The sequence below is a fragment of the Equus przewalskii genome, chromosome 15 (genome assembly GCF_037783145.1).
Source record: "Equus przewalskii isolate Varuska chromosome 15, EquPr2, whole genome shotgun sequence".
NCBI lineage: Eukaryota > Metazoa > Chordata > Mammalia > Perissodactyla > Equidae > Equus > Equus przewalskii.
Genome location: NC_091845.1, coordinates 2,413,336 through 2,436,477, shown reverse-complemented (window position 1 = coordinate 2,436,477; position 23,142 = coordinate 2,413,336). Strand labels below are relative to the sequence as shown.

The 23,142-nt window shown below is 56.6% G+C and overlaps 1 protein-coding gene across 2 annotated transcripts in view; it reads right to left on the bottom strand.

The window, feature by feature from the left end:
* The window catches only part of EEFSEC (eukaryotic elongation factor, selenocysteine-tRNA specific), a 258,706-nt gene that overhangs the window by 39,597 nt on the left and 195,967 nt on the right, over window positions 1–23,142 (bottom strand). Inside the window, exon 6 of one of the 2 annotated variants that reach the window (XM_008531735.2) lies at window positions 12,371–12,527. The exons of the other annotated variant lie outside the window; for it this stretch is intronic. Within the exon in view, the coding sequence (XP_008529957.2) occupies window positions 12,371–12,527 (157 nt within the window). The remainder of the gene's footprint in view (window positions 1–12,370; window positions 12,528–23,142) is intronic. 2 annotated transcript variants of the gene reach the window in all.

The window sequence follows — 23,142 nt, the reverse complement described above, 5'->3', positions numbered from 1 at the left end:
CCTAGACTCTTCAAAACTCAGTGTCTTGAAACTAGGAGTCATGACAACCAATGCAGGGTGCAATCCTTCACTGAATCCTCGGGAAAAAAGTTTAAAAGACATTATTGAAATAACTGGGGAACCCGAAAATGGACTGTATCTTAGATAATATCGTATGGATGTCAAAATTCTCAAGCGACAACCATATTGTAGTTACACAGAGGAACGCCCTTGTTCTCAAGGGGCATGCTGAGTGTGCAGCCTAACGGCAGCTTCACACTAGCACTCACCTGGTTCAGCACAGGCACAGAAAGAAAATGTAACAAAACATTAACAGTGGCTAAATGCAAGGGGACAGGAGTGGTTAGTAAACTATTGTTTCAACTTTTCTGTATGTTTGAAGTTATTCAAAAAGTTGGGTGGAGAAAACCTCAAAACAACCCATCTTACAGATGAGGAAACCGAGGCTCAGAAAAATTCTGGCCAGGATTCCAACTCAGGTCTGGCCGACTCCAAAGCTCTTGTTCCTTGAAGGTACCCTGCTTCCAGCTGCCCAGAGCAGGCAGAAGCCCCAGCCCTGCCAGAGCCTGTGAGCAAAAGCCCATCTGGTCCTGGCAGGTGCCACTCTCGAGGCAGCCAGCTAGAACTCGGATGAAGTCCCAAGGACAGGTTATTGAGGTTGCCCGAGAATCTGCTCCAAAGTCTACAGTTGCAACTGGGTAGCTGGGTGGGGAGAACACATTTTAACGGAAAAGAAAACCAGTTTCATTTGAAACCCCACAGGGAACACACAGCCTAACAGCCACTGTCCACAGGCCTACTGATGGAACCATGACAACACCCACAACCTCAGGACTCCTTGTGGCCCTTCCTTTGGCACCAAGACAAGCGTTCACTTTTTCTCTTTGCTAGGTTTCCATAAGCCTCTCAGCTGAACGGTGTCCACGAGGAATTCCCCCTTCCATCTAGGGGCTCCTGGGACTGCTGGGCCAGTCATCTGGCTCCTGAGAGCCTCAGTGTACCCTTCAGGGAAAGGGGGTGAGGGCTGCAGCGGGCGGAGGAGGAGGCACAGTAAGGACCCGGTACTAACCGAGGCCAGATGCAGTGGCCCAGATTTGAGAACTGGGAGATTTCATGTAAAAACCCAGATTCCTAGTCTTTCCTGAAAACCTGGAAGATCTGATCGCATCATGGTTGTGCTGCAGCCCAGTAACTCCCGTGTGGAGCTGACAGGTGGCTGCCCACTGGGATGTGGCAGCCTCAGCCCCAAAGCCCCCACCTGGAGAGGTCTGTGCTTCGAGGCCTGGGTGCCAGCACACAGCAGGCAACCCCGTGCATTTTCATACCCTGGCCTAATCCTCACGGCCCCTGGACACTGGACTGTTACCCCATTTCACCAGATGGAAACGGAGGCTCTGAGGCAGAGAGCTGCCCCAGATGCCCTCCAGAATGGATGTGGAACGGTGGGAGCGCTCTGGGAAGTGGCCCCGGCCTGCGGAGTCCTCAGCTGAGCTACTATCTCCAGGGTCACCATCCACCACATGGACCGTTGCTGTTTCTTAAACTCTTCTTTCTTAAAAACAAAACACAGAAAACTGTATTGATTCTTGTTTATGTGGGCTGTACCTCCTGCATTATCCATCGTGACCTGCTGCAGTTGGAGAGGGGACCAGGGCCTAGGCTGGGGTGGCAGGGCCACATGCGAGCATTTTAAGTGGCATGAAACTTGCCCCATGGGAAGTCTGGAGGCCCAGCTCTCCCAGCTGGTGGTGGAAGGAGGAAGCATCAGGTACACAACTGCAGGCAGCCGGAGGCCCAGCCCTAACTCCCATCTGCTTCCCGGGCTCGCCAGAGCTGCCGACCAGCTCCCATCAAGGCAGCCCCTAGAGGAGCAGCCGGTGCAGGGCTGCCATGCATTTCTGATAGGGTGAGGTGCCAGGACAAGGGGGTCTTCTTGCAACGCTGGCTTCGTCGGGTGCCTGATGTGGCCAGGCAGATGACAGGCATGGCTCCAGCTGTGGTGCTAAGCTTGTCTTTGGCCTCGTTTCCAAGGCTCAGTCTCCCTGCCTGTAACACGTGACAGGGACATAAGCAAGCACCTGGTCCTAAGTCCTGGATCCATGGCCTAGAATTGGTCCAGTGGGGCTGCAGTCTGTGGCACCTCTGAGCTAGGCCTGAGGAAACAGGACAGGCTCTATCCTGTGGGTGTAAGAATCCGCGTTGGGGAGCTGGGTGCACACCTGTGCTGACACTCAGGGCCAGCAGGAATGCCCGAGCAGCACTGATTGAGAGCTCCCTTTCTGCTGTGTGCAGACCTGTGCACATCCTTAGGGACACAGTTAGAACAGAGCAGCGACACCCAACTTGGGGCACCGAGAGCTGGGGCTCCTGCCTGGGAAAGCTGAGCACGGGCTCACCTGGCAATCTTGCTCCCGGCCACCTCTGCCCTCACCCTCCTGCCCCAGGCTGCAGCCACACTTCTCACTGGACTCTGGCCTCCAGCTGTACCCCCTCCAAGCCATTCCCTCCCCCCCACAGCAAGGAACCTGGGGACCATGCTGGTTCTGACTAAACGCTGCACCTGCAAGCTTGACTCCATGAGCCAGGGCCAGCCCGCCAGGACCTCTGTGGCCCCTGCTTGTGGCCTTCCTGCTGCTCCTTGCTGCACTTCCCAAATGTGCCCGCACTCAGGCCTCTGAGCACAGCCTCCTCCCTTCCCTGTGCTTGGCCTGGGGAAGTCCACTGATGAGGTCAAGAATCTGTTCAAACGCAGCCTCTCCCGCAGCCTCTCCCGGGAAGCCTTCCTGGAATGCTCAAGCATGTTACAGACCTCACAGTCACTTGGGTACTGCAGCTGCCTTCTGCCTCCCTGCTTCTCCTCTGGCATTCCTCAAACCGTTCTCCTGGGTGTCACTAGAGGGATTATTTAAAAATGTAAATTGAGGGCCAGTCCTAGTAGCCCAACTGTTAAGTTTGGCATGCTCCACTTTGGTGGCCCAGTTTCAGTTCCTGGGCGTGTACCTACACCACTCGCCTGTCAGTGGTCATGCTGTGGCAGTGGCTCACATACAAAAAGAAGAAGATTGGCAGCTGATGTTGGCTCAGGGCAAACCTTCCTCAGCAAAAAAAAAAAAAAAAAAAAGCAAATTGAATCAAGTCAGTCTTTTACTTAAGACCGGTCTCCTCCCACAGACCCAAACTCCTACCATGGCTCCTACCTGTGTCTCTGATGCCATCTCCCTCCACTCTCCTCAGACTGCTCACACCCTTTGGGGGCAGTCCCTCACAGCCCCATGGCACTTTGCGAGCCCCTCTTGGAGGCACGTTGCAGCATCACCAGAGGATTACAGCTGGTTCACTGTCGACTATGCTAACGTACGTCTGTGAGCGCAGCCTGGGCCGTGGGAGGAGCAGGAGGGCGGGCTGGAAGCGGGGTGGTGTGGGGCACAGCTCTTTGAGCCTTGTCCATGAGGTGGGGGTTGGCGGGAGGATGACCATTTCATGCATAGCATCAGGTGAGCTTCTACAATGGAAACCTGACATTGCATCCAGCTACAGGCCCTCCAACAGCTCCTCTCTGCACCTAGGATAGAGGCGAACATCCTCCCATAGCTCACCAGACCCCATGTGGCAACCCCTGCCAGCCTGCCGCCATGGCCATCACCCGCTGGTTCCTTGGGTCCAGCAATCCCCGAAGATGCCAATCTTTCCTGCCTCTGAGCTCCACTCAGGCCCCTCCTCTGCCTGGGACACTCCCTCTACTCAGCCCAAAGGACTCCTCCTACTCCTCCAGGGCCTGGTGCAAGGCCACTGTCTCGCGAAGGCTTCCTGACGCCAGACGTGGTGAGGGTCCTGCCATACCCTCTCATGGCACCACTCGTCTTCCCTGCACAGTTTGATGCGGTTTGCCAAAGATAGACGCTTGGGAGATGGTCTGCACACCGTCTGTCTTCCCTCTGCTATGGGCGGCACTGTGTCCCAGCTCACATGTTGGAGCCCTAACCGCCAGTGGCCCTTGGCTGTGACTGGATTTGGAGATAGGGCCTTTAAAGAGGTGATCAAGGTGAAACGAGGTCATTAGGGTGAGCCCCAATCCGACTGGTGTCCTTATGCAATAGGAGATTAGGAGACACACACAGAGGGAAGACCATGTGAGGACAGAGGGAGAAGATGGCGTCTACAAGCCAAGGAGAGAAGCCTCAAGAGAAACCAACCCCGCTGACACCTTGGTCTCCCCAGCCTCCAGAGCAGAGAAGACAATGTCGTTGTCTAGGCCGCCAGCCTGGCAGCACCAGCAGACATCACACCAACCGCACACAAACCCATGGGAGTGGGGGCCACACGGGCTTTTGCTCACTGTGGTCTCCCTAGAACCTAGCACAGGGATGACACATAAGAGGGACTCAAATGCTGCAGGCTTGACTCCATGAGCCAGGGCTGGCCCAAGGGGCCCTCTGCAGCCCCTGCTCATGGCCCTTCCCGCTGCTCCTTGCTGCAGAGATGAACTTACTGCTGAAGAGAGGAACGCTGGGCTGTGAACTCCGCAGCGGGGGCTGCATCTTCCACAATTCTGCACACCCAGAACCAGCACTGTGCAAGAAAGGCAGCCAGAGGAGGGCTGAGCGCGCATGCTGGGCGAGTGCACGACCTCCTGCCTGCCCCTGACCTTGGAAAACAGGGTAAGTGGTGGTCAAGCGCAGGCCCTGGCCATCGCATGGCTCAGCCAGTCCTCCTCCTCCTGCCGTGCGCTCTCAGGCAAGCTGCCTGGCACCAGGGCTGGTTTGGGTTCCTCCTCTGCAAAATGTGAGCACGCCAGGCCCAGCCTCCCTGGGCTGCTGGGTGGATCGAGTGGTCCGCCAACATGAGGGCATGCTGTCTGGCACATGGTGAAGCCTCCAGAAGAGCCGTTGTCTGTGCCACTGTCATTATCTCCACCTTGGGCCCTGTCTGCCACCTCCCAGGGTGGCTGCTGTCCCTGCTGCAGGGCCCCTAGGCTGACCCCACTCTCTCCGGTCACTGATCCATATGGCTTCAGACAACAACCCTGGCTGTCTCTTAGAATCCATGTGTCCAGCCCTGGAGTCACTTGCCTGTGGGGGCCTCAAGTGACCCAGGGGAAGCTGGTCCCCAAGAAACACTGCAGGAGTGTGTCCCCAACTCCGGCAGGCCCGGCCCACACAAAACAGCCTGTATTTCTAGCACCTAGAGCTGTAGGGACTTAGCCCTGAGAAATCTGCCACTTCATGAAACTGGGCAGGAAGCCCCGTCCCAATCTGCCTGCTGGGGAAGCAGAGAGGTGCATTCCCTCCCTGGCTGCCCAGGAGAGCCACTCACTAATCACCTGCTCAGGCCAAGTGGGGCACCTGAGGGATAAGTTCACGATTTGGCTCTGTTTTCAATCAGGTGGGAAATGAATAATCCTTGCTTTTGACCAAATGCAAAGTGCCTTCCAGGGTCAATAAATGGGAGGAATCCTGGTGGCAGAGACAATCTCTGCTTGCTTGTGGCTGGTTAACCTCCCTCGGAGCAGCCTGGCATAAACGAACTGGGGGCTTTGGCTGCCGTAACTTCCCACTGCTCTGCCATGGGGGTAGGGCCCTCACTGGACAAGTGCTACCCCAGGTAGGAAAACAACATACAGCCCCAGCCACCGTTTACGGAGCCCTTATCACAGGTCAGGTACTGCGGGCAGGGATTATGTGATCTGATCTGCACTCCCTCCCTGGAAATCAGATTTATTCGTCCCTTGTTAGCACAAAGGGGCTGAAGCTCTGAGAGGGGAACAACCTGCCTGGGTCAGAAGGGGCTACGGGCAGAGTGAGGAGCATGGGCTGCCTCACTCTGGAGGCCTTGCCCTGTGCGGTGCCAGGCGACACTCCAAGGAACTGGGCTGGTGGCCCTGCAGTCCCGGCCTGGCCCACCCACCCTCCTAAACCAACACTAGGCACTGAAAGTGGGTGACGCAGCAGGGGTGGTGCTGTCCCACTGAATGCTTGGGCTAAGATGGGGTGCCCCAGGACTCTCATTCCACAAACAACCGGGAGGTTCGGGACCTCTCACCCCCAGCCCAGGCTCTGACACCACTCTAGGACCAGGACAGGGCGTGGCCCGAGGGGCCCAATACACAGCCGATGCACAATGAACAGAGGCACTGGGCCACCCTCGAAGTCCTGGGACACAAAGGTGATTCTGTGTGCCCACTGCTCAGCACATGGGCTCTGGGTGGGCTTCCTGAACCTGAGTCCTGGGAAAGAGGGCTGGAAGGGCTCTGAGAGAAGAGCCAGCTGGGAAGGCCTCTGTGCCCCTTGCTCCTGGTGGCCACTGCTGGTCTCCCTGAGGACTGGAGAGGAGATTGAAGAGCTCTGGGCTCTTCCCAGTTGTGCAGCTGTGAGCCAGGGGCCTCAGTTTCCTCACTGGTGGAATAGGGCTGCATCGGATAAAATGAAGATGCCCCCTGCCTTCCCAGCCCTGCCTTCTCCTGCACAAGTGCTCTCAGCAGTGCCGCTGGGCCAGAGTAGAGTGCTGGGCGGTGGCCGGGGAGTCAGGCACACTTCTGCAGAAGAGGGGGTCTGGCTGGGGCTTGAAGAATGGAGGGGCAGCAAGAGGAACCAGACCCTGGGAGAAGGCAAGGTGAAAATTCCCAAATCCGTGTTACAGGTGCAGAGACTGGGGCTCCCAGCAGGCAGCCAGGGGCCTGCACCCCCATGCCAGTGCCTTTCCCACATCTCTTCCTTTCCCTGACCCTGGTTGGGCTGGACTGGCCACCGGGTTCTAGAGAACATCACACGTCTGATTCCAGCTCTCTCCACACACCTCCTTCTCCCCTTCCCTCCCAATCCCTGCCTGGACAGCAACTCTTCTGGGTAGTCTGCCCTGACTGCCTTAGGATGGCCACTCTCCCGACTCGTTCCTGGCCATGCGCCCCATGGAGACCTGCCATGCTGCCGTGAACTGCTTATCTGTGCCTTCATCTATCCCACAGGGCAGTGCCTTGGGGCAGGACTCTGTCGGAATGCTCTTGGCATTCCCATCCTTGAGCCTCCACTGGAGTTTGCAGAGCTGGACGGACGGGTGCCCTCTCCTTTAAAGTTCTCTTGAAAGAACTCGAGCCCTCAAAGCTACGTCAGCAGGAGGCGGCCATGCTGAGGGAGTCCTGTGATGCTGGGGCCGGCAGGCACTGGAGCAGACCAGGGAGGCTCACAGCACACCAAGCACCAGGCACCTCGGCTCCCACAGGCCTGGCTTCACCATTTGTTCATCCCAGTCCAATCTGTTCCGCTCAACTCCTTCATTTATTCATTTGTGCAAGAAACATTTCCCACTCCATGGAAAGCCATCCCCTTTGGCTTGGCAAACCGTGACTGGGATGGTACGCCGAAGCGATGAACCACTCGGGGTAGGCTCAGGGGCATAAGCTGAAGCCAGGATGGCCTAGGGACTCTCCTCAGAACACCCTTGGGAGATGAGCAGGAGATAGCTCTCCTGACGTCCAGCCAGTCTCGCAGGGGCCACACGCCAGCCTTCCCATGCCACCTGCATGATCTCACAGGCCCTCTGCTCAAGGGCCCGCCAAGGAGAATGACCACAACAGTTCCCTTCTCCCACACAGCCTGAGAGACAGAGCTGTGCTTTCGAACCTCACTACCCGCCCTGCACGTGAGGAACCAAGGCTCAGGGAGTCTCGGGCAGGGTGGTCTGGAGTGAGGTACTCTGGTTCAAATCTCAGCTCTGATTCCTACTACTGTGTAACACTGGGCAGGCTGCACGCGCATCCTCCAGGCCTTGGTCTCCTCATCTGTGAAACGGGGAGACTGAGTGCCTGGGTACACATAATAGTCAACCTTTCTGGGGGCTTCCTAGGGCTTCCTCCAAGTGCTGTCAGGCTCCCGAGTGCTGGCTCCTCCTGAGGAGCAGTAAACAGAAGTTCCTTCTGGATTCTCACTGGAAGTACAATTGTACAGATTTTTTTTTCTTTTCTCATCTTCCTAGAGTCCATTAAGTTGTGATTAGTAATAATTAAACACTTATTAAAGATCACCAAAATTTGATGATCCTAAATGAAAATTAGCAGCACCTGAGAAGGAGAGTCTCAGGGTTTGATGCAGAATCTGGCTGTCCCACAAGAAGATCAAGTTTCTGGCAAATAAGTGGAGTGCTGGACTCTCGGCAAGCGGGGCAGGGCCCACGGATATGCCAAGGCCCTCCCTGTGGCCACCAGTGGCTGCGGCTCTCAGTCACTGCTGCTCTGGCTTGTCCAAGGCGAGTGTCTGCTCGAGGCTCTGGGACGTGGTCAGTTTTATTTGCTGCGAGCTGTGTGGTCACCTGATGAGGGCCAGTGATGCAAATCACAGCAGCGGTACTTGGGGCCTAGAGTTTTCCAGTGACAAGACTATAAGCTTCATGTGCGCTGGGGGCCATCCCCACCCACACTGCTAAAGCAGACGACAGAAAGTCCTACCCAAATTGGCAGGTCCAGAAACACCTTGTTGGGGATGGGCCACCTACCACTACCACCTACCATCTACCACTCAAAAAGCTTGCCATGTCCTATCAAGGTGCACATAACAACCTACCGGGTAATTTTAGGGTTATGAAGATTGTTTCAGAAGATAAAAATCGCGTGCAGACATTTGCTTTCTCTCCTAGAGTCAATAAGAAGTGACTTGTAGCTGTCGTGAGAGACAAGTCCATTCATCCTCTCATTTGACTCTCCTCTGGTTGGAAGTCATCGAGGAACTGGCTTGCCCTGCAAAGTGGGATGTGTGGGGCTGGTGGGAGCCATTGTCCCAGTCTGTCACCTAGGCTGCCTCTCAGAGTGGGAGCCAATGCCTGGGACACTGATACGGATGGAGGGTAGGAGCAGCAGGGCAGTGCTCGCCAGGGTGAGCAGTGGGAGCCAACTGGCTTCACAAGCCTGCCAGCAAGGGAGCAGCTCCAACCACATGCAGGCCCCACGGTGCCGAGCTCTCTGAAGCCCTGACTGCTCTCCAGGAGCCAACAGGGGCAGGCAGGGGCTGCACACCCAGACCGACCAAGGGTGAGGTGCTCAGCCCCTCTGCTCTGGAGGCCTTGAGATGGAGATGAGGAGACCCAGCTGCGTGACAAAGCCCCGGGCACCGAGGCAGCCCTTGGCAAGCACAGTGGCGCTCTGACGCGGGCAGCAGGGAGGTCTGTCTGCTGCAGGAACCTCAGCGCTGCTGGCAAAGTCCTCCAGCTGTTCTCTCTGCCAGTAGTGCCACCCCATGGGTTCTTAACCCATCTCACAATGGCTTCCCAGCCTCCCAGGCCTTCAGACAGAGATGACCTTTCTGAAGGGAGCGGTTTTGTAAATGGGGGCTTTTCAACCCTGAGGCCTTCCCAAGACTTTCTGGGAAGGCAACTTGGGTGTCAGGATAGGGCCATCCCTCCAGCCCCTCTGACGGCCAAGAGTAACTCCTGCGGAAGCAATGAGCCTAGTGTCAGGACCCTTGTCTCAGAGGCCAGCATCTATGGCTCTAGGAAACACTGCTTCCATATCACGGTTCAGCTTCAACCTGTGAATCTGGGAAGCAAGTGTCCTTCCTGAAATTCAAGTAGGAGTTTTAATCACTATGGGCAAAACCCAGCCCACAGGCACGTTTTGTTTAGTTCAGACAGTTTTAGTTTTCAATCAGGAAATTTTACATAAAAATTAAATCAGATGAAATTCAATTCCTGAGCCTAGCTTCCCATAGAGCAAAAGTCAGCTTGACTCGAGTAGCAGTTCTCGGGGTCACCACAGTCCCCACCGCTCCCTATCACCTGCCACCTGACCTCTTCAACACCTGCTTGTGCTGTCGGCACCTGGCCTTGCCACCCGAGGTGAAAGGCCCAAGAGAGCACCTGGGCCTGGGGGCAGGGGCAGGCAGGAAGACACCCAAAGGACTCTTCAGTCTGTCTTTCCGCCAGGTCATCCTGCAGAGTTGGCAGTGAGGACCATAAGTGACACTTGAACCCAGCCCTGTCCATGATGCGGGGCCTGGGCAGGCCCCCCCGAGCTGCTCCTGCTCCAGCAGCCTTAAGTTGTGCAGCTCCAAAACCCTGGGCTTCTTCACCCAGGCAGCTCCAACTTGCAGCCAGCAGCGCGCGCTCCTCCTCCGCCTGGCACTGGATGTCTCGGGTTTACCGAACATTCTCTCACAATTAAGGCACTTCAAAAAGGTTAAAAGTAATTCTTTACGGGAGGAATCGGCAGGAAAAGACAAGCAGGAGATGGGGGTGGGGAGTGGGGGTGGGTGAGATGAAGGAATCTGACCAGTTATATTTAATAAAAAGCTTAAAAGCCACAAACAGGAAGCAGACCTATTAAAAAGGCAGCTCTGACCTAACAAAGGAATGTGAACTCACTGACTGAAGCAGCATCCCCACGTCTTCCCTCCCTGCACTCCCACCCCAGCACCCAGAGCCCCCACACAAGCCTCCTCTTGGCGCGGGCCTGTTCTGGGAACACCCAGCTCTGAGTCTGCCCTGGGCCAGGGGAGGGGAGCTGAGGGAAAAGCGAGCAGGATCCCAGCACCCCACCAGAAGGAGCCTGAGGGTACCCTCCTGGCCTCCGGCTGGACCGGGGGGCCACAACAGCCCGGGGAAGGCAGGAGGGCTCTCGGTGCGGCGCCTCCCTCCAGGCAGCTCCACTCACCCTCCCAGTGCCCTCCGCCCCTCCTTCCCAGAGAGCTCCCACGGATGCAGGCCCAGGGCCCTGAGGACCGAGGTCTGGACACTGGCCGGCCCAGCCCATGCCCTGCATGTGCTCCCTGGAGCCCAGAGCAGGGTACTGTGGGCCCAGTTTGGCTGAGGTGATGACCAGGAACAGCTGAGGAGCAGCGGAGGACAGCACAGGAGCTTGAAGCCCAGCATCATGGCTGGGGTGGTTGGGTCACTTTGCCTGCCCCAGGGAGTCTCTCCCTCTGTGACGGGTTCAGCCCCACCCTGACGGAGGCCTCAGGGCAGAGTCAAACAGAATGGAGCCAGCGCCTCTGGGAAGCAGGCTGTTGGCGACCACTGCCCTCACTCACGAGAGGCCAAAGGCCACATGGCCCTCTAGGCTTTAGGAAGGATCAAGAGGCCAGGCCCTTGGATAGGCTCTCAGGAGAGTGGAGGGTGCTGACTTCCCCTGGTGAGTTGCCAGGGAGCTGGGGTTCCCGCTCCCTAGCTGGGGCCGGGGCGCAACCCTACCTGGAGATTTTATTCAAGAAGCTACAGACCAAGATCACGTTGCTGACCTGATCCAAGCCTCCCCAAGGCGTTGTAGCCTCACAGCATAGAGCTCAGAGCCCGGCTGCGTGCAGAGCATAGCCACACGCTGATGAGGTCAGGGCTGGGCAACAGGAGCTCACCCAAAACCTTCAACTCTGCAGCAGGTTTGAAAACCGTCATCACACACTGCGGGTGATCAAGGATAGCAGCTCATGGTGCGTTACAGAAACTGGCTAACAGGAAACACCCCTCAGGCCTACCCTGCCACCAGGTGCTACAGCACAGTCCCGCTGGAGCGCAACACCCCACCCCGCTTGCACCACTCCTCAAATGCACACCAAGCTCGTCCTCACCTCAAGGCCTCTGCTCTGGGTGCTTCTCGCCACAGAACGCCCTTCCCCGGGGATCTGTGCGCTCACTCCTTCCCTCCAGCCAGGCCTTGCCCCAACTGCCGCCTCCTCAGAGAGGTCTTGCCCGACTGCCCTGTCAGCTCAGGAAGTCTTGGCCCTCTCCCTGCTTTATTCTTCTGTACAGCACACTGTCTATACTTACTGAGCGTGTTCACGTCTGTCCCCTCCCACGACCACGGCATCGTGCCTGATGCACAGGAGGACCTTAGGGAAACGGGCGTGACAAAGGGCAGGCAGAACTAGAGAAATCCAAGGGCTCTCTTTCCCGCAGCAAACGCGGGCCCTTGACTCTGCCATGGACAAGTCCCAACTCAGACCGAGTAGAGGCTCGGAGCCTGCTGGTCTCAGAAGGAGGTGGCAGCTCACATTCTGGGTAACCCTACTGGCTACCGGGGCAGTGTGCCAGCCCTTGGCCATCTCTCTAACCAATGCCCTTCCTTCAAACCACTGTCAGATCAGCACTGGTATCCCCACTTCACGGACAAGCCACGTGATGTATCCAGGTCACCCTCAGGTGGGAACAGTGGTACCAGAACTCAGACTCAGACCTTGACCCTGGCTTAGACCAGACGTTGACCCCAGGCCCCACACTGGCTTTCCAGCCATAAGCCAGTGGGACCAGAGAGCACGAGGCCATGTGGGTTGAGCCCTGCCCACTAGTACAAGGAAGCCTAGAGAGCTGAGCAAACCGGCAGTGTCTGGGCACTGTCTCCATCATCTCTCCAGGGCATGCACAGTGCCCATGAGCAGAAGGAAATAACCTGACTCACCAGGGATGTGTATCTTGAACTTGCCGCTCTGGCCGAAGGCGCTGTCAATGACCCCTAGCTCCCCAGTGGACAGGTGCACCTTGAACCCCACGAAGAGCTGGATGTTGGTCTCCTTTTTGAACAGGGAGCGGCCGATCACACTGTAGTCGTCCATCACCTGTTCCCACCGCCCAGCCCCAGAGAGAGAAAGCATCAGTGCGTGCTGGAAGAGGCCATGGCCCATTGCACCCCCTCAGATCTGCCCACCTTACTGATAATGGGATGTACCGGAGCCACTGTGATGACCGGCTCCTCGTTACCACCACCTCCCACCACCACCACCACCTACTGAGCCCGCGCTGTGTGCCAGGCTGCTGCGAGTGCTTTAAGTGGATCAACACGCTTAGCGCCACAGCAGCAACGCAAGACAGACTCTTTCTCCACTTGACAGATGTGGAAATGGACATACAGCAGAAATGGGCTGTCCGTCCAAGGTCACAGAACTCACAGGGCAGAGGGAGCTGAGAATCTGCAACCACCCTGCCTGCAACTGCCTCCCTGTGGCCACCATGCTCTGCCTGTCCCCAAGCACTTGTCTAATGATGGCCAGCGGCACTCTCCTCATGAAAGCTTTCACAGACACCTCAGGCCGAGAAGATGACATCCACTCTTGAGCCTGCATCGAGGCTTTCTAGAACCTACATCTCTCTCCAGTCTCCCCTCCCGGAGGAGTCTCTGAGAACCTGGGCTCTGCCGCCCCACCCCTCTGCACATACATATTCCACTTGGCCCAAGGCCTTTCTCACTCTGCCTAGAGCCCCGTTTCTGGCCTGGCCCGCGTCTACTCCACAGCCCCAGTGCCCCCTCCTCCATGATGCTCTCTGGTTTCTATCCCAACAGAAGTCCCCATTTTCCTCTGGCTCCCTGCTGCCTGTGGCCAGGCCCTCTGCTGCAGAGCTCTAGGCCCCTGGCCTCTCTGTGGAGGCCCAGGCTGAGAGGAAGGAACATGCGCTTGAAACAGCCGGTACAGCACTCACGTCACCACGTGAGCTTCCTCTCCAAGGAACTGAGCATGGGAAAGACTGAAGGGTTACTCCCCCACCCCTGAGGCCTCCTGCACTCAGGTACTCCCTTCAGGCCAGGAGCCCCTTGGCCTCCCCTCCGCTGCTCGGCAACTCTCCAGGGCCTGTGCAAGGAAGGTGCTGGGCCTCTGTGTAAAAGCGAGAGAAAGAGGGGTGTGCGTGCATGCATGTTAAAGACCAGACTCTCCGAGATGACCTCAGAAGGGCTGACAGTTTCTTCCTGAGATATGCTGCCATTTCGAAGCAGGATCCATGCTTCACCCAGCCTCCAGCACGCTGGGTCACCACGGGTGCCACAGGAGAAACTGGGGAGGCTTCCTCCTGCTCTCCAGGCCCCGTGCACCTGCCTGGGTGCTTTCTGGGGCTGAAGCCAAGTGCGAGCAGGAGCCAGCACGGGCAGGAGTCCGGAGGCTAGAAGTGTTGCCAGCGGTGGGACCTTCTTGGGGCTGAGACTCCTGAGAGACCCCTGTGATCTGGGCTGTCCTCAGCCTTAGAAACATTTCACCTATGCCCAAGATGCCAAGATTTGGCCAAGGGCCCCAGATGGATTGTTTTGAAAAGCAGAAACTGTCCCATTTACCCTAAAAACCTTTTGGAAAAACATATCCTATTCTATTTGATTCATAGCACCAGATAAAAGGTACTCGCATTCCTTCTCTCCCGGGTGACGGATGAATCGGATACAAATAATGATAAGAATAATCATTTCCACTTGCAGAGCCCTTTATAATTCACAAATCTTGTTCCCACACATGAACTCCTCCTCTTCCTTCAGGAGGAGCTTCCCTTGTATGCTGTGGGCTCTGCCCTCCCTCCCCAGCTCTGCCCTGTCTGTGGGTGCCACTGCTCCCACCACAGGGGGCCCAGCGAGGCTGCTGGGTGAGCTGAATGGAGACAGCTCCTCTGACCTGCAAGACATGGAGAGTCAGGGCAAGTGGATGGCACCAGCTCCAAATGCTCTCCCAGGCTTCACGGCTCCCAGGACCCCATCCCTAAACCCACTAGAATGGCCTGCGTGTGGAGCTCCATTCCCATCCTAGTCAGAAGCCTCGGAGGGCAGGGCCCACCTATGCACATCTGGCAGCCCAGCCTGGTACAGCAGGTGACGAGGACGTTTAGCTGAACTGAACCAATGGCTCTAGACTAGCCTATCCATGTTCCCCATGACTGAAGGTGCTCAGTGCCCCTCTCCTGTCCCGAGCTCAGGTTTTGTTGCTGAGAGGCCACCTGTTGTCGGGAGAAAGAGAGTGCCTCAAAGCAGCTCAGCCTACGCTGATCCAGGCATTGGCGGGGTCTGCCTCAGCCCTCAAGTGCCTTGTTTTCATTCCTACCTCAGAGAGGTCAGAGCTGAGTTCAGAGATGAGACCTGAGAGGGTGCAGTCCCCAGACTCAGGGGCAGAGGAAATTCAAACCCAAGTCGGCCGGGCCCTAGCAAAGCCCATGCTGAACTGTTAAAGATGAGCAAGACTGGGACTGACTCACCCCAAGTTGGAGAAGCAGGCAGGCCTGGGGCTGCCTGGACACGCTGGGCCCTTTGGGGCAGGACTGGGTCCCAGGCCATTGCTAGCTTGAGACAGAGCCAGGTGAGACACAAGACTTGCCCCCAGCATCACAGCTGGCCAATCAATGAAAAAGGCCCAGTCCTTGCACCAGAAGCTTACAACCTTCTTGGAGAACCACCCTGTAAAAGGCACCACTGGACCAAGTGGCCTCATACAGACAGGTGTTCTCTCAGACAGAAAGTGCTCAGCAAACGCACAGTAATGTTACTGTCTTTCTACAAATGCTCTCTGAGAGCCTGCCATGTGCCAGGCGGGTGGCTCTGAAGAGATCAAAGCTCTTGCCTCAAGGGGCTCATGCACATCCAGGGGCACGTAATGTTTACATTCTCCCTCCACCCTACTGCCTGTGGACTGCGTCCTGGCAGAGACGGGGACGTCCCCAGTCAAGGCCTGCGGGCCTGTAGCGTCCCCCAGCCGCCATAGCTCCCTCCACCCTGCACCCCGGCCCTGCTCTTCTGTAAGCCCTTGTCCTACCTGTCTTCACAGCACAGATGGCTCATTGACGGTATGTCACAGCTTCATCTGTTACTCGTTTATTGCTCCTACCAGGACACAAGGCTCACGAAGGCAGAAGTGTGTCCTTCCCCTCTATGCTGCGCTCCCTGCACACAGACAGGCACTTCCTCTGTGCTCCTCAGATCCTGAGTAATCGCGGAGCAATGCCCAACTGTGGCTGCTGGCTCGTCTGCAGTGCTCACTCGTGCCTCTGGGCTTTTGTTTCCTAACAGCTTCACTGAGGCATGACTGATACACAGTAGCATGCACGTGTTTAAGGTACATCATTTGGTAAGTTTAGATATCTGTTATACCCAGGAAACCATCACCACAATCCAGCTAACGAATATATCCATCACCCCCCAATTTTCCTCAAGCCCCTTTGTCATGCCTCCCCCTCTCCAACCCTCCCACGCCCTTCCCAACTCTGCCCCCCACAGGACCCCACTCACTCCTCCCCGGCTCTGCTTGGTCACGCCCTCCTTCCGGCAGCCTCCCCACACTGCAGACCCCTCCTGTCCCAAGAGCCTGGCTGCTCTGTCTCATCACTGACAGTTGGCCTGTCTATCTCTCCCACCAGACAGACTGGGAGTTCTGTCTGCGTGGCCCGTGGCAGGTCCCAGTAAAAACACACATGACGTGGAGCAGGAGGGAGAGACGGGTGAGAGAAGATGGCTCTCGGCTCCTTGTGAGTAGAAGTCAACCACTCCAGTGGATGCGTGTTTGAGGGTACATTTCATTAAAGGGGAGCCAACAAGCCCACCCCAGGCCGATTTCTCTCTCTCTCTCATACTCCAATGCTGGTTGTCTCTCACGCTGCAACACAGCTGGCCCTTGCTGGGCCTTCCAATGGGCCTGATGGCCGGGCTTCACAGTGATCAGAGCCCCGGGGTGGCAGGCGTGCTACCTATTAGCAAAAAGGCCTTTTGCAAGACTTTTCACTGCCTCTTCTCTTCTGCCTTCTGCTTTCTTTTGGTTATAAAATATTAGCTTAAAAAGCTAAATGCCACAGAGACAGCAGAGGATCCATCTTCCCCCAAACCAGGGTCTTGCTACGAGGGCAGACTAATTCTATTAACTTCAGGGGAACTTCAAAAAGCTTCAGGGCTTTCATGGCCGACAGCGACGACCCCAAAGTTGGTTTAAATGCTACATAAACAAAGGCCTGGGGTTGAGGAAGCTGAGGGCTCCAGCACTCCTTGTTTATGTTCTCCTCTGAGCGAGCGGGACAGCGCAGGCTGGCGGGGCCCTGTAATCCTGCTGGTGTGTGGTGCCGTTCAGTTCACTGACCTACATTACCACAATATTTTTTTAAACATCCGGGGTAAGGTGAGGAGTGAATGGGCTTTTTTTGACCCTCTGAGGAGGGGCCCGCAGGCTCTCTCTTGCTTACTGGCCTTGGGATCTCACTGGGGCTGGAGCTGCATTTTAGAAAAGATTTCAAGTTCAAAGGGAGCATCTCTGTCGCTCTTGTTCACTTGTTTTATAGCTTGACCAGAAGGCAGAACAGCACTGACTGGGTGTGACGTCCCCTCCCGCTAACTTCTGTGTCTTCAGCTCCATTTGTGGAGTCAGGCAGAGTGAGGGTGGAGGCGGCCTTCAGTACACTGCCAGGAACCTGGTGCGGTCTCAGGGATGCTGACTTCCCTCTGCCCGTCGGCGGTCTGCACTGCCATTTCGCGGCAGCCTGAGCAGATCTAGGAAGCGGATGAGGCCTGGTCTGTTGCTCTGGAGATGGCCGTCAGGCAGGAGGGAAGCCGGCAGCAGACCTGCCTCCCTCAGACTCTGGCCTCCGCACCGCTTCTGCTAGCCCAGCCTGCAGTAGAGGAGCTGCAACGTCCTGGGCGAGGTGCCTCCACGTCATCAGTAACCTCCAGGAAAGCCCTGCGGTGGATGGCGCCTCCGTGCAAACGACTTGAAAAGGGACACAGTGGTGAGTGTGGCAACACCTGTCCAGCCTCTGCTCTGCTCAAGGCCCTGGGTGCAGCCAGGCTCTGCCCGCCCTGCACAAGAGCCGGGGAGGCAGAGGTGGCACAGCACTGAAGGAGCCCAGCACCCTCCACCCTTTGGGCTCCCAAGTCAGGCCGTGATCCAATGGACTGAAGTTGGCCTGTAAGTCCAGCCCAAAGGCATCAGGGCAGCCTCCTCCCTGCCAGTCCCAGCTCCTGAAAACCCTAAGCCATTGGAAGAGCTGACCCCCAAGTGTAGGGAGGGGAGATGAGCAGAGCCTGGCCACATAATGCAGGAATTGCGATGGGGCCCGAGTACTTTGCTGTCAAAGGAAGATACGCCAGCCTAGTGGACACCGATGCACCGGGAGGAAGGGCAGCATCGCTGTGAAGTGCTGTGGGCCTGCTCTAGGGCCAACCTCCAGCAGAGGCTGCCAGACACAGAATACATTAAAGGAAAGTGAAGCAAACCACTTGGTGCCTGGGGCCTCCTCACTTTCCTCACCTACAAAATGAGGATGGAGGGAGGGGGAGCTTTTCTCATCCACGAGGATAGGGGCCAAGAGGTAAGTTACTCTTCTGGTGAATTCTGAGTAACCAGTTCCAGTACAGGCGATATTTGGGAAAATGTGGCACACTGTAGACAAGAGAAGACTAAGGAAAAGGGCTAAGAAGATGGGAACCAGGCGTGAGGCAAGATGAAAGGAGGTGGGGGCACTGGGCTAGAAGTGACAGCTAAAAACCGACTTGAACACTGTCGCTCAACATAGCTTTGAAGGTTCCGCCCAGAGGGGCAGACTCCAGAGGGAAATGGTGAGCTCCTATTTGCATGGTGGGTCAGAGCCTAGGATCTGGAGCCAGACTCTCTGGGCTCAAAGCCCCAATCCGGTGACCCTGGGGACTCTAGCCCACGGCCTAACCTTTGTGGGCCTCAGCTCCCCATCTACAACATGAAGCTCTTGTTGGCCTGGCCTCTGCTGTCCTGTGCTCCCCAGGGCAGGGTGTCCTCCCTCCCCCGGGACTCCCCCAGCTGCACCACATGCACAACTGCAGGGCGACAGAAGCAGGGGCTGCGCCTCCAGCCCCACTGACTGCCGTCCCACAGATGTGAGCAGACACCGCTGACGGACCACATACTCCTCCACAGCGCCCTGCTGGCTCAGAACCGCTCTGCGAGGGCTGCGCTGTCAGTGGCTGGGACGAGGCCTGTGTGCAGGTCTCTTGGTACAGTGGCAGCTTGTCTGCTACCAGTGGCCCAAAGTGGAAGAGAGGTCCTGGCAGGCAGGAGCTGGCCTCAGCGCATTTCCGTACCCCCAGAACACACCTCCTCCAGAAATTACCAGGGGTGGCTGGTGAGAGGGGACTCGGCAAAAGTCTACTGCACGAAACCCCATGTAATTAAGTCTGGTGAGAGAGAGGGACGATGGCCCTGCCTGCAGGAGGCACTGCGGCCCACATCCTGGAGAGCTTCAGAAAGACGAGAGACTGTCATCTGTCCTGGGTGTCAGAAGGCAGGGGCCTGTGGGAAATGCCCTTTCCGAACCCTGTCCATCTCTGCGAGACGCGTGCATGTGCCCAATGGCGGGGCTCTTCTCCGAGTTACAGACTCTTCCAGTCAAAGGAGAGAGACCTCAGAGATCAGACACCAGCACATCCAACAAGGAAAGACCTGCAGAGAATAGTTGGAGGGTTTTCATTTTGAAATCAGTCACTGTGACGTCAAACCAAAGACAATGCATGTGGGATTTGCTCAGCACGCCTTGCTCCTTAGGAACAATGCTGAACTCTGGCCAGCACCGTTACAACAACAGCTCTAAGTGGGGATTTTCACTGTTTGCATGAACAATTTACTTGTTTATTAGCCTTCAGTTATTGGAGGGCGATTTCCCAAAGAGCAGAACCTGGCTGCACACGGAAGTCCAGGCCCTTGCTGACATGTCAGGCAAGTCCCCAACATCCCCAGCCTTTGAGGGGGGGACTTGGCTGCCAGTGCACATAATTATGTCATTACATGTGTGTGTCTCTCTCAAGACTCGGCTCCCATGATGAAGCTTGGGAACTGCCCAAGTTCTGAAGCAATTATTCTAATTCAAACTGGAGAAGTGGCACCAAGGAAAGAGGGGCAGCTGGCTGTGACATGGAGTCCTGAGCGGCTCTGTCTACCACGAGGAGGACTCAGATGAGAGGAAAGGCTAGGAAGGTGTGAGTCCTGACTTTGCCTCGTCCAGCTCTGTGACCTTGGGCAAGCAACTTCTCTGAACCTGTGTCTTCCTCTGAAAAAGGCTCTTGCTAAGATTAAGGGTGTTGGTGTTGGCAAGAACACCTAAGACTTAGTAGCAAGATGACTGTCCAGAGGAAAGAATCTCGATTAGAATGTCAAACTGTGGGAGAAGCCGAAGTGGAGAACGGAAGCACCATTTGGGGCAGGGGATCTTCCAACACACCCAGAAAACACAAGCTATAGAGAATTATCTAATCTGCTGAAGAAAAGCACGGACACTAACACACACTCAGTGCAGACCACATGCTGGGGCTGCACTCAGCCTCTGGTTCTCTCCCTGTCACCCACCGCCCCCGGGACCCGCCCGCCCCCTCCCCCCCCCCAACGAAAGTTCTCTCTGAGGACAGGAGCCGGGGAAGGGATCCACAGGGAAGAACTCAGAAGCTGCCTGGAGCATATATGAGGCCCCGGAAATGGGGTGTTAACTCTTCCAGGACACTTGAAAGCCACCAGGACTGACAACCTCCTCAAGTCCCTAGTACGATGATGATGTTTTGGTATCATTCATCCTTGTTTGCCATAAGAAACATTTTGCCAAGATAAAGCCTTTTCCTCCCCACCAGCGCAGGGCCACGACGGGACCCTGGGCAGGCCAAGTCATTCTCTGGGTCCCAGTGTTCTCTCCTATGCATCAATCTCCAAGGCTGTTGTGAGGGAGAGAGGAGATTTCTGATGTGAAAGAGTGCTGTGAGCAATGATCAACCTCACCATAATCCCCTGGTGTAAACCCAAGAAAGGAAATTAGCCTTCAACTCATTTCATTTTGCCAAGGGGATTCCAGAGGCCCAGGGCGAGAAGGCCTAGGGCGAGTCAGGATCTGGGCCTCAGAGAGGGCACCTGCCAGGGAGGAATGTGCCCACCTCTGCCCAGGATCAGCTCTCAGGCTAGCCAGGGCAGTTTTCCTCAGAACTAGGCCTGCCCACTACTGAGCAGGTGTCTTGTCCATCAGCGACAAGCCCTGCCCTCCCACGACCCTTGACCCCACCAAGCCTCTCTCCTCACTTCTGTTCTCCATCACCAGGCACCGATGGAGGTAAAGCTCCTGCTGGGGGCTGATAAGGAGGTACCAAGGCACCACTCCCAAAGCAGCTACACTCTCATAGAGAATAAGGAGACTAACGTTACACACCAGGCCCCACACCTGGCCCTTCGCACATGTGGTCTCCTCAACTCCCTGCCACAGCTCCTCTAAAGAAACAGGTTCTGGGGGGGGGGGTTGGGGAGAGGAACTTGCCCATAGGCAAGCTGAGCCAGTGCCTGCTCAGTACCTCGGGCTCCAGAGCCAGCTCCCCACCACGCCAAGCTGCCTTGACTCTGTGTCTACATATGAACAAGAGAGCAATCTTCAAAGAGAGCCTAAACGGCACTTCAGCAGCCAAGTGAGACTCTCAGCTATCAGATGCTGACATTTGGAAGGGAGGAGAGAGGCCGAGGGTTTGGGCCGGGGCCACAACACTAGGGCAGCCACCCGATCTTCTCTCTAAGGAGAGGGTCTGCTTGGCCTCGGCTTCAGCAGGAAACCTCTGTTTTCTTGAGTGGCCTGGAAGCTGAACCGGGGAGTGAGGGGCGGCAGAGCTGGACCACACTGCTGCTTCTTCCAGGGCTGGGATGCTGAAGTTGGCCATCTGAGCCCACCAAGCCTGTCGGACAGCTCCTGCTCAGGAGGGAAGGTGAGCAGCCCATGCTCGCCAGAGGCAGTTGCTAGCTGGCCCGCATCCCCAGCCAACACAATCCATGGCGCCCTGGGCACATTTAACAAGCCATCAGCAGTGGAGCGGGGCGAGCCAGGAGCCTGGAAGCAGTGCCGCTTCAGACTTCAAAGGCGGCCAGCGTTGCTGGTGGCGTCTGCATGTTTACACTTGATTGGGCCGATGCCCCAGGCTCCTGTGGCCCAGCCCAAGGCCTTCCCCGTCCAGCGCCAGCAGGTGCCAGACCTAGATGGTCAGCACGCCTGGACTGACCCCACCATGGGAAAGAAAGGGGTGCCAGCTTCTTGCCACCACCCCAGCTGGAAACCCAGGCAACTGCGCCACGAGGAAAGTCCAAGTAAACAGAAATGATGACAGCCACGGTTAAACAAGGGTCTACTCTGTGCCAGGCAGGGCACTCAGCACTTCATATGTATTCATCTCTCCTCCTTATGCCACCCTATGAAATGGGGGATGGCCCCCATTTTTCCAGCAAGGAAACTGGGGAAGAAACTCCCCCAAATCCCTGTAACTGCAGGGGGTCCACCCAGCAGGCCCTGAGGTCCTGGCAGGCTGGCTGGAGCCCTGTGCACCCTGGGCTTCCCAAGGCCTCAGCCTGAAAATGCTGCCATGCTTGCCCGCTCCTCTGGGTCAGGTGGGTATCAATCAGGGTGGCGGCTGCTCAGCCCTGTCTGCCTGCATCCCTGGCCTGCCACGCCTTGGGACTCGACTTCACAATTAGTAGTGAGCCAGCCACGGTACACTAAGGTGTGAGTATTGTCTTTATCCTGGCAGTGAGGTGGGCCTAAAGAGGTTTTTGAGTGAGAGTTGGCAGGACACCTTTGTTTTCTAGAAAATGATTTGAGTGGAGCCATGTACAATGCCAGGGCAGGGAGGGAGGCGGATGAGGAAGCGAGAGGACCCCTTGGGATGTGGCAAGAGTTGGAGATACGAAACGGAGCACAGCAGGCGGTGCAGGACATTTACTGTCCTGGGCACTGAGCTCTCATCTGCTCCACCTCTTTGCATGAGATCATTACAACTGAGGAAAGAGAGCTCCACAGAGTAAGTGACTTTAGTGGCAGCCAGACCACTCAACTCAATGGAGGGTGCCCAGGGCTCAGGATGAGACTAGGAATGCAGAAGTCTACATGATGGGGGATGAGGCTGAGGACCTTGGGTGGACATCCTCTCCGTAGGCTGCTCCGGCTGGCCCTGCTCAGAGGATTTCTCCAGCACAAGTTGAACGGAGCCCCAGCCTCCTCCAGCCCCTAACCTGTACCATTTCCCTGCTAGAGGATAAAGGGGCTGGCTTCAGTGGTTGGCCCCACCTGCCTCTTGGAGCTCCCTTCCCTTGCGCTCCAGCTCTCGGTTGCCTGGGGCTGAGAGCCCGTTCCCAAACGCAGAAATAGTGCCTGCACCTGGGACGCCCCTCCTCCGCTTCCCCTTTTCTGCCCCACCCCCAGCCTCTGACCAGTGACAAGGCACGGCTCAAAGGTCACCAGCTCTTTGTGCTTTTCCCTGCCCAGACACCTCCTCCCACCTCAGCAGAGCTCCTTGCTCCTCTCCTGGTCCCTGCAGCCCTCTGAGTGTCCCTCTGACGTAGGCATGGGTCTGTCCTCCACTAGGAAGATCTGTTTTCTGTGAGGCTCTGCCCTCAGCTCAGTAAGAGAGGGGCGACTGGTCTGAATCGGAAAGTAACTAAGATGGAGGGACCTCCAGGGATGTGGCCCAGT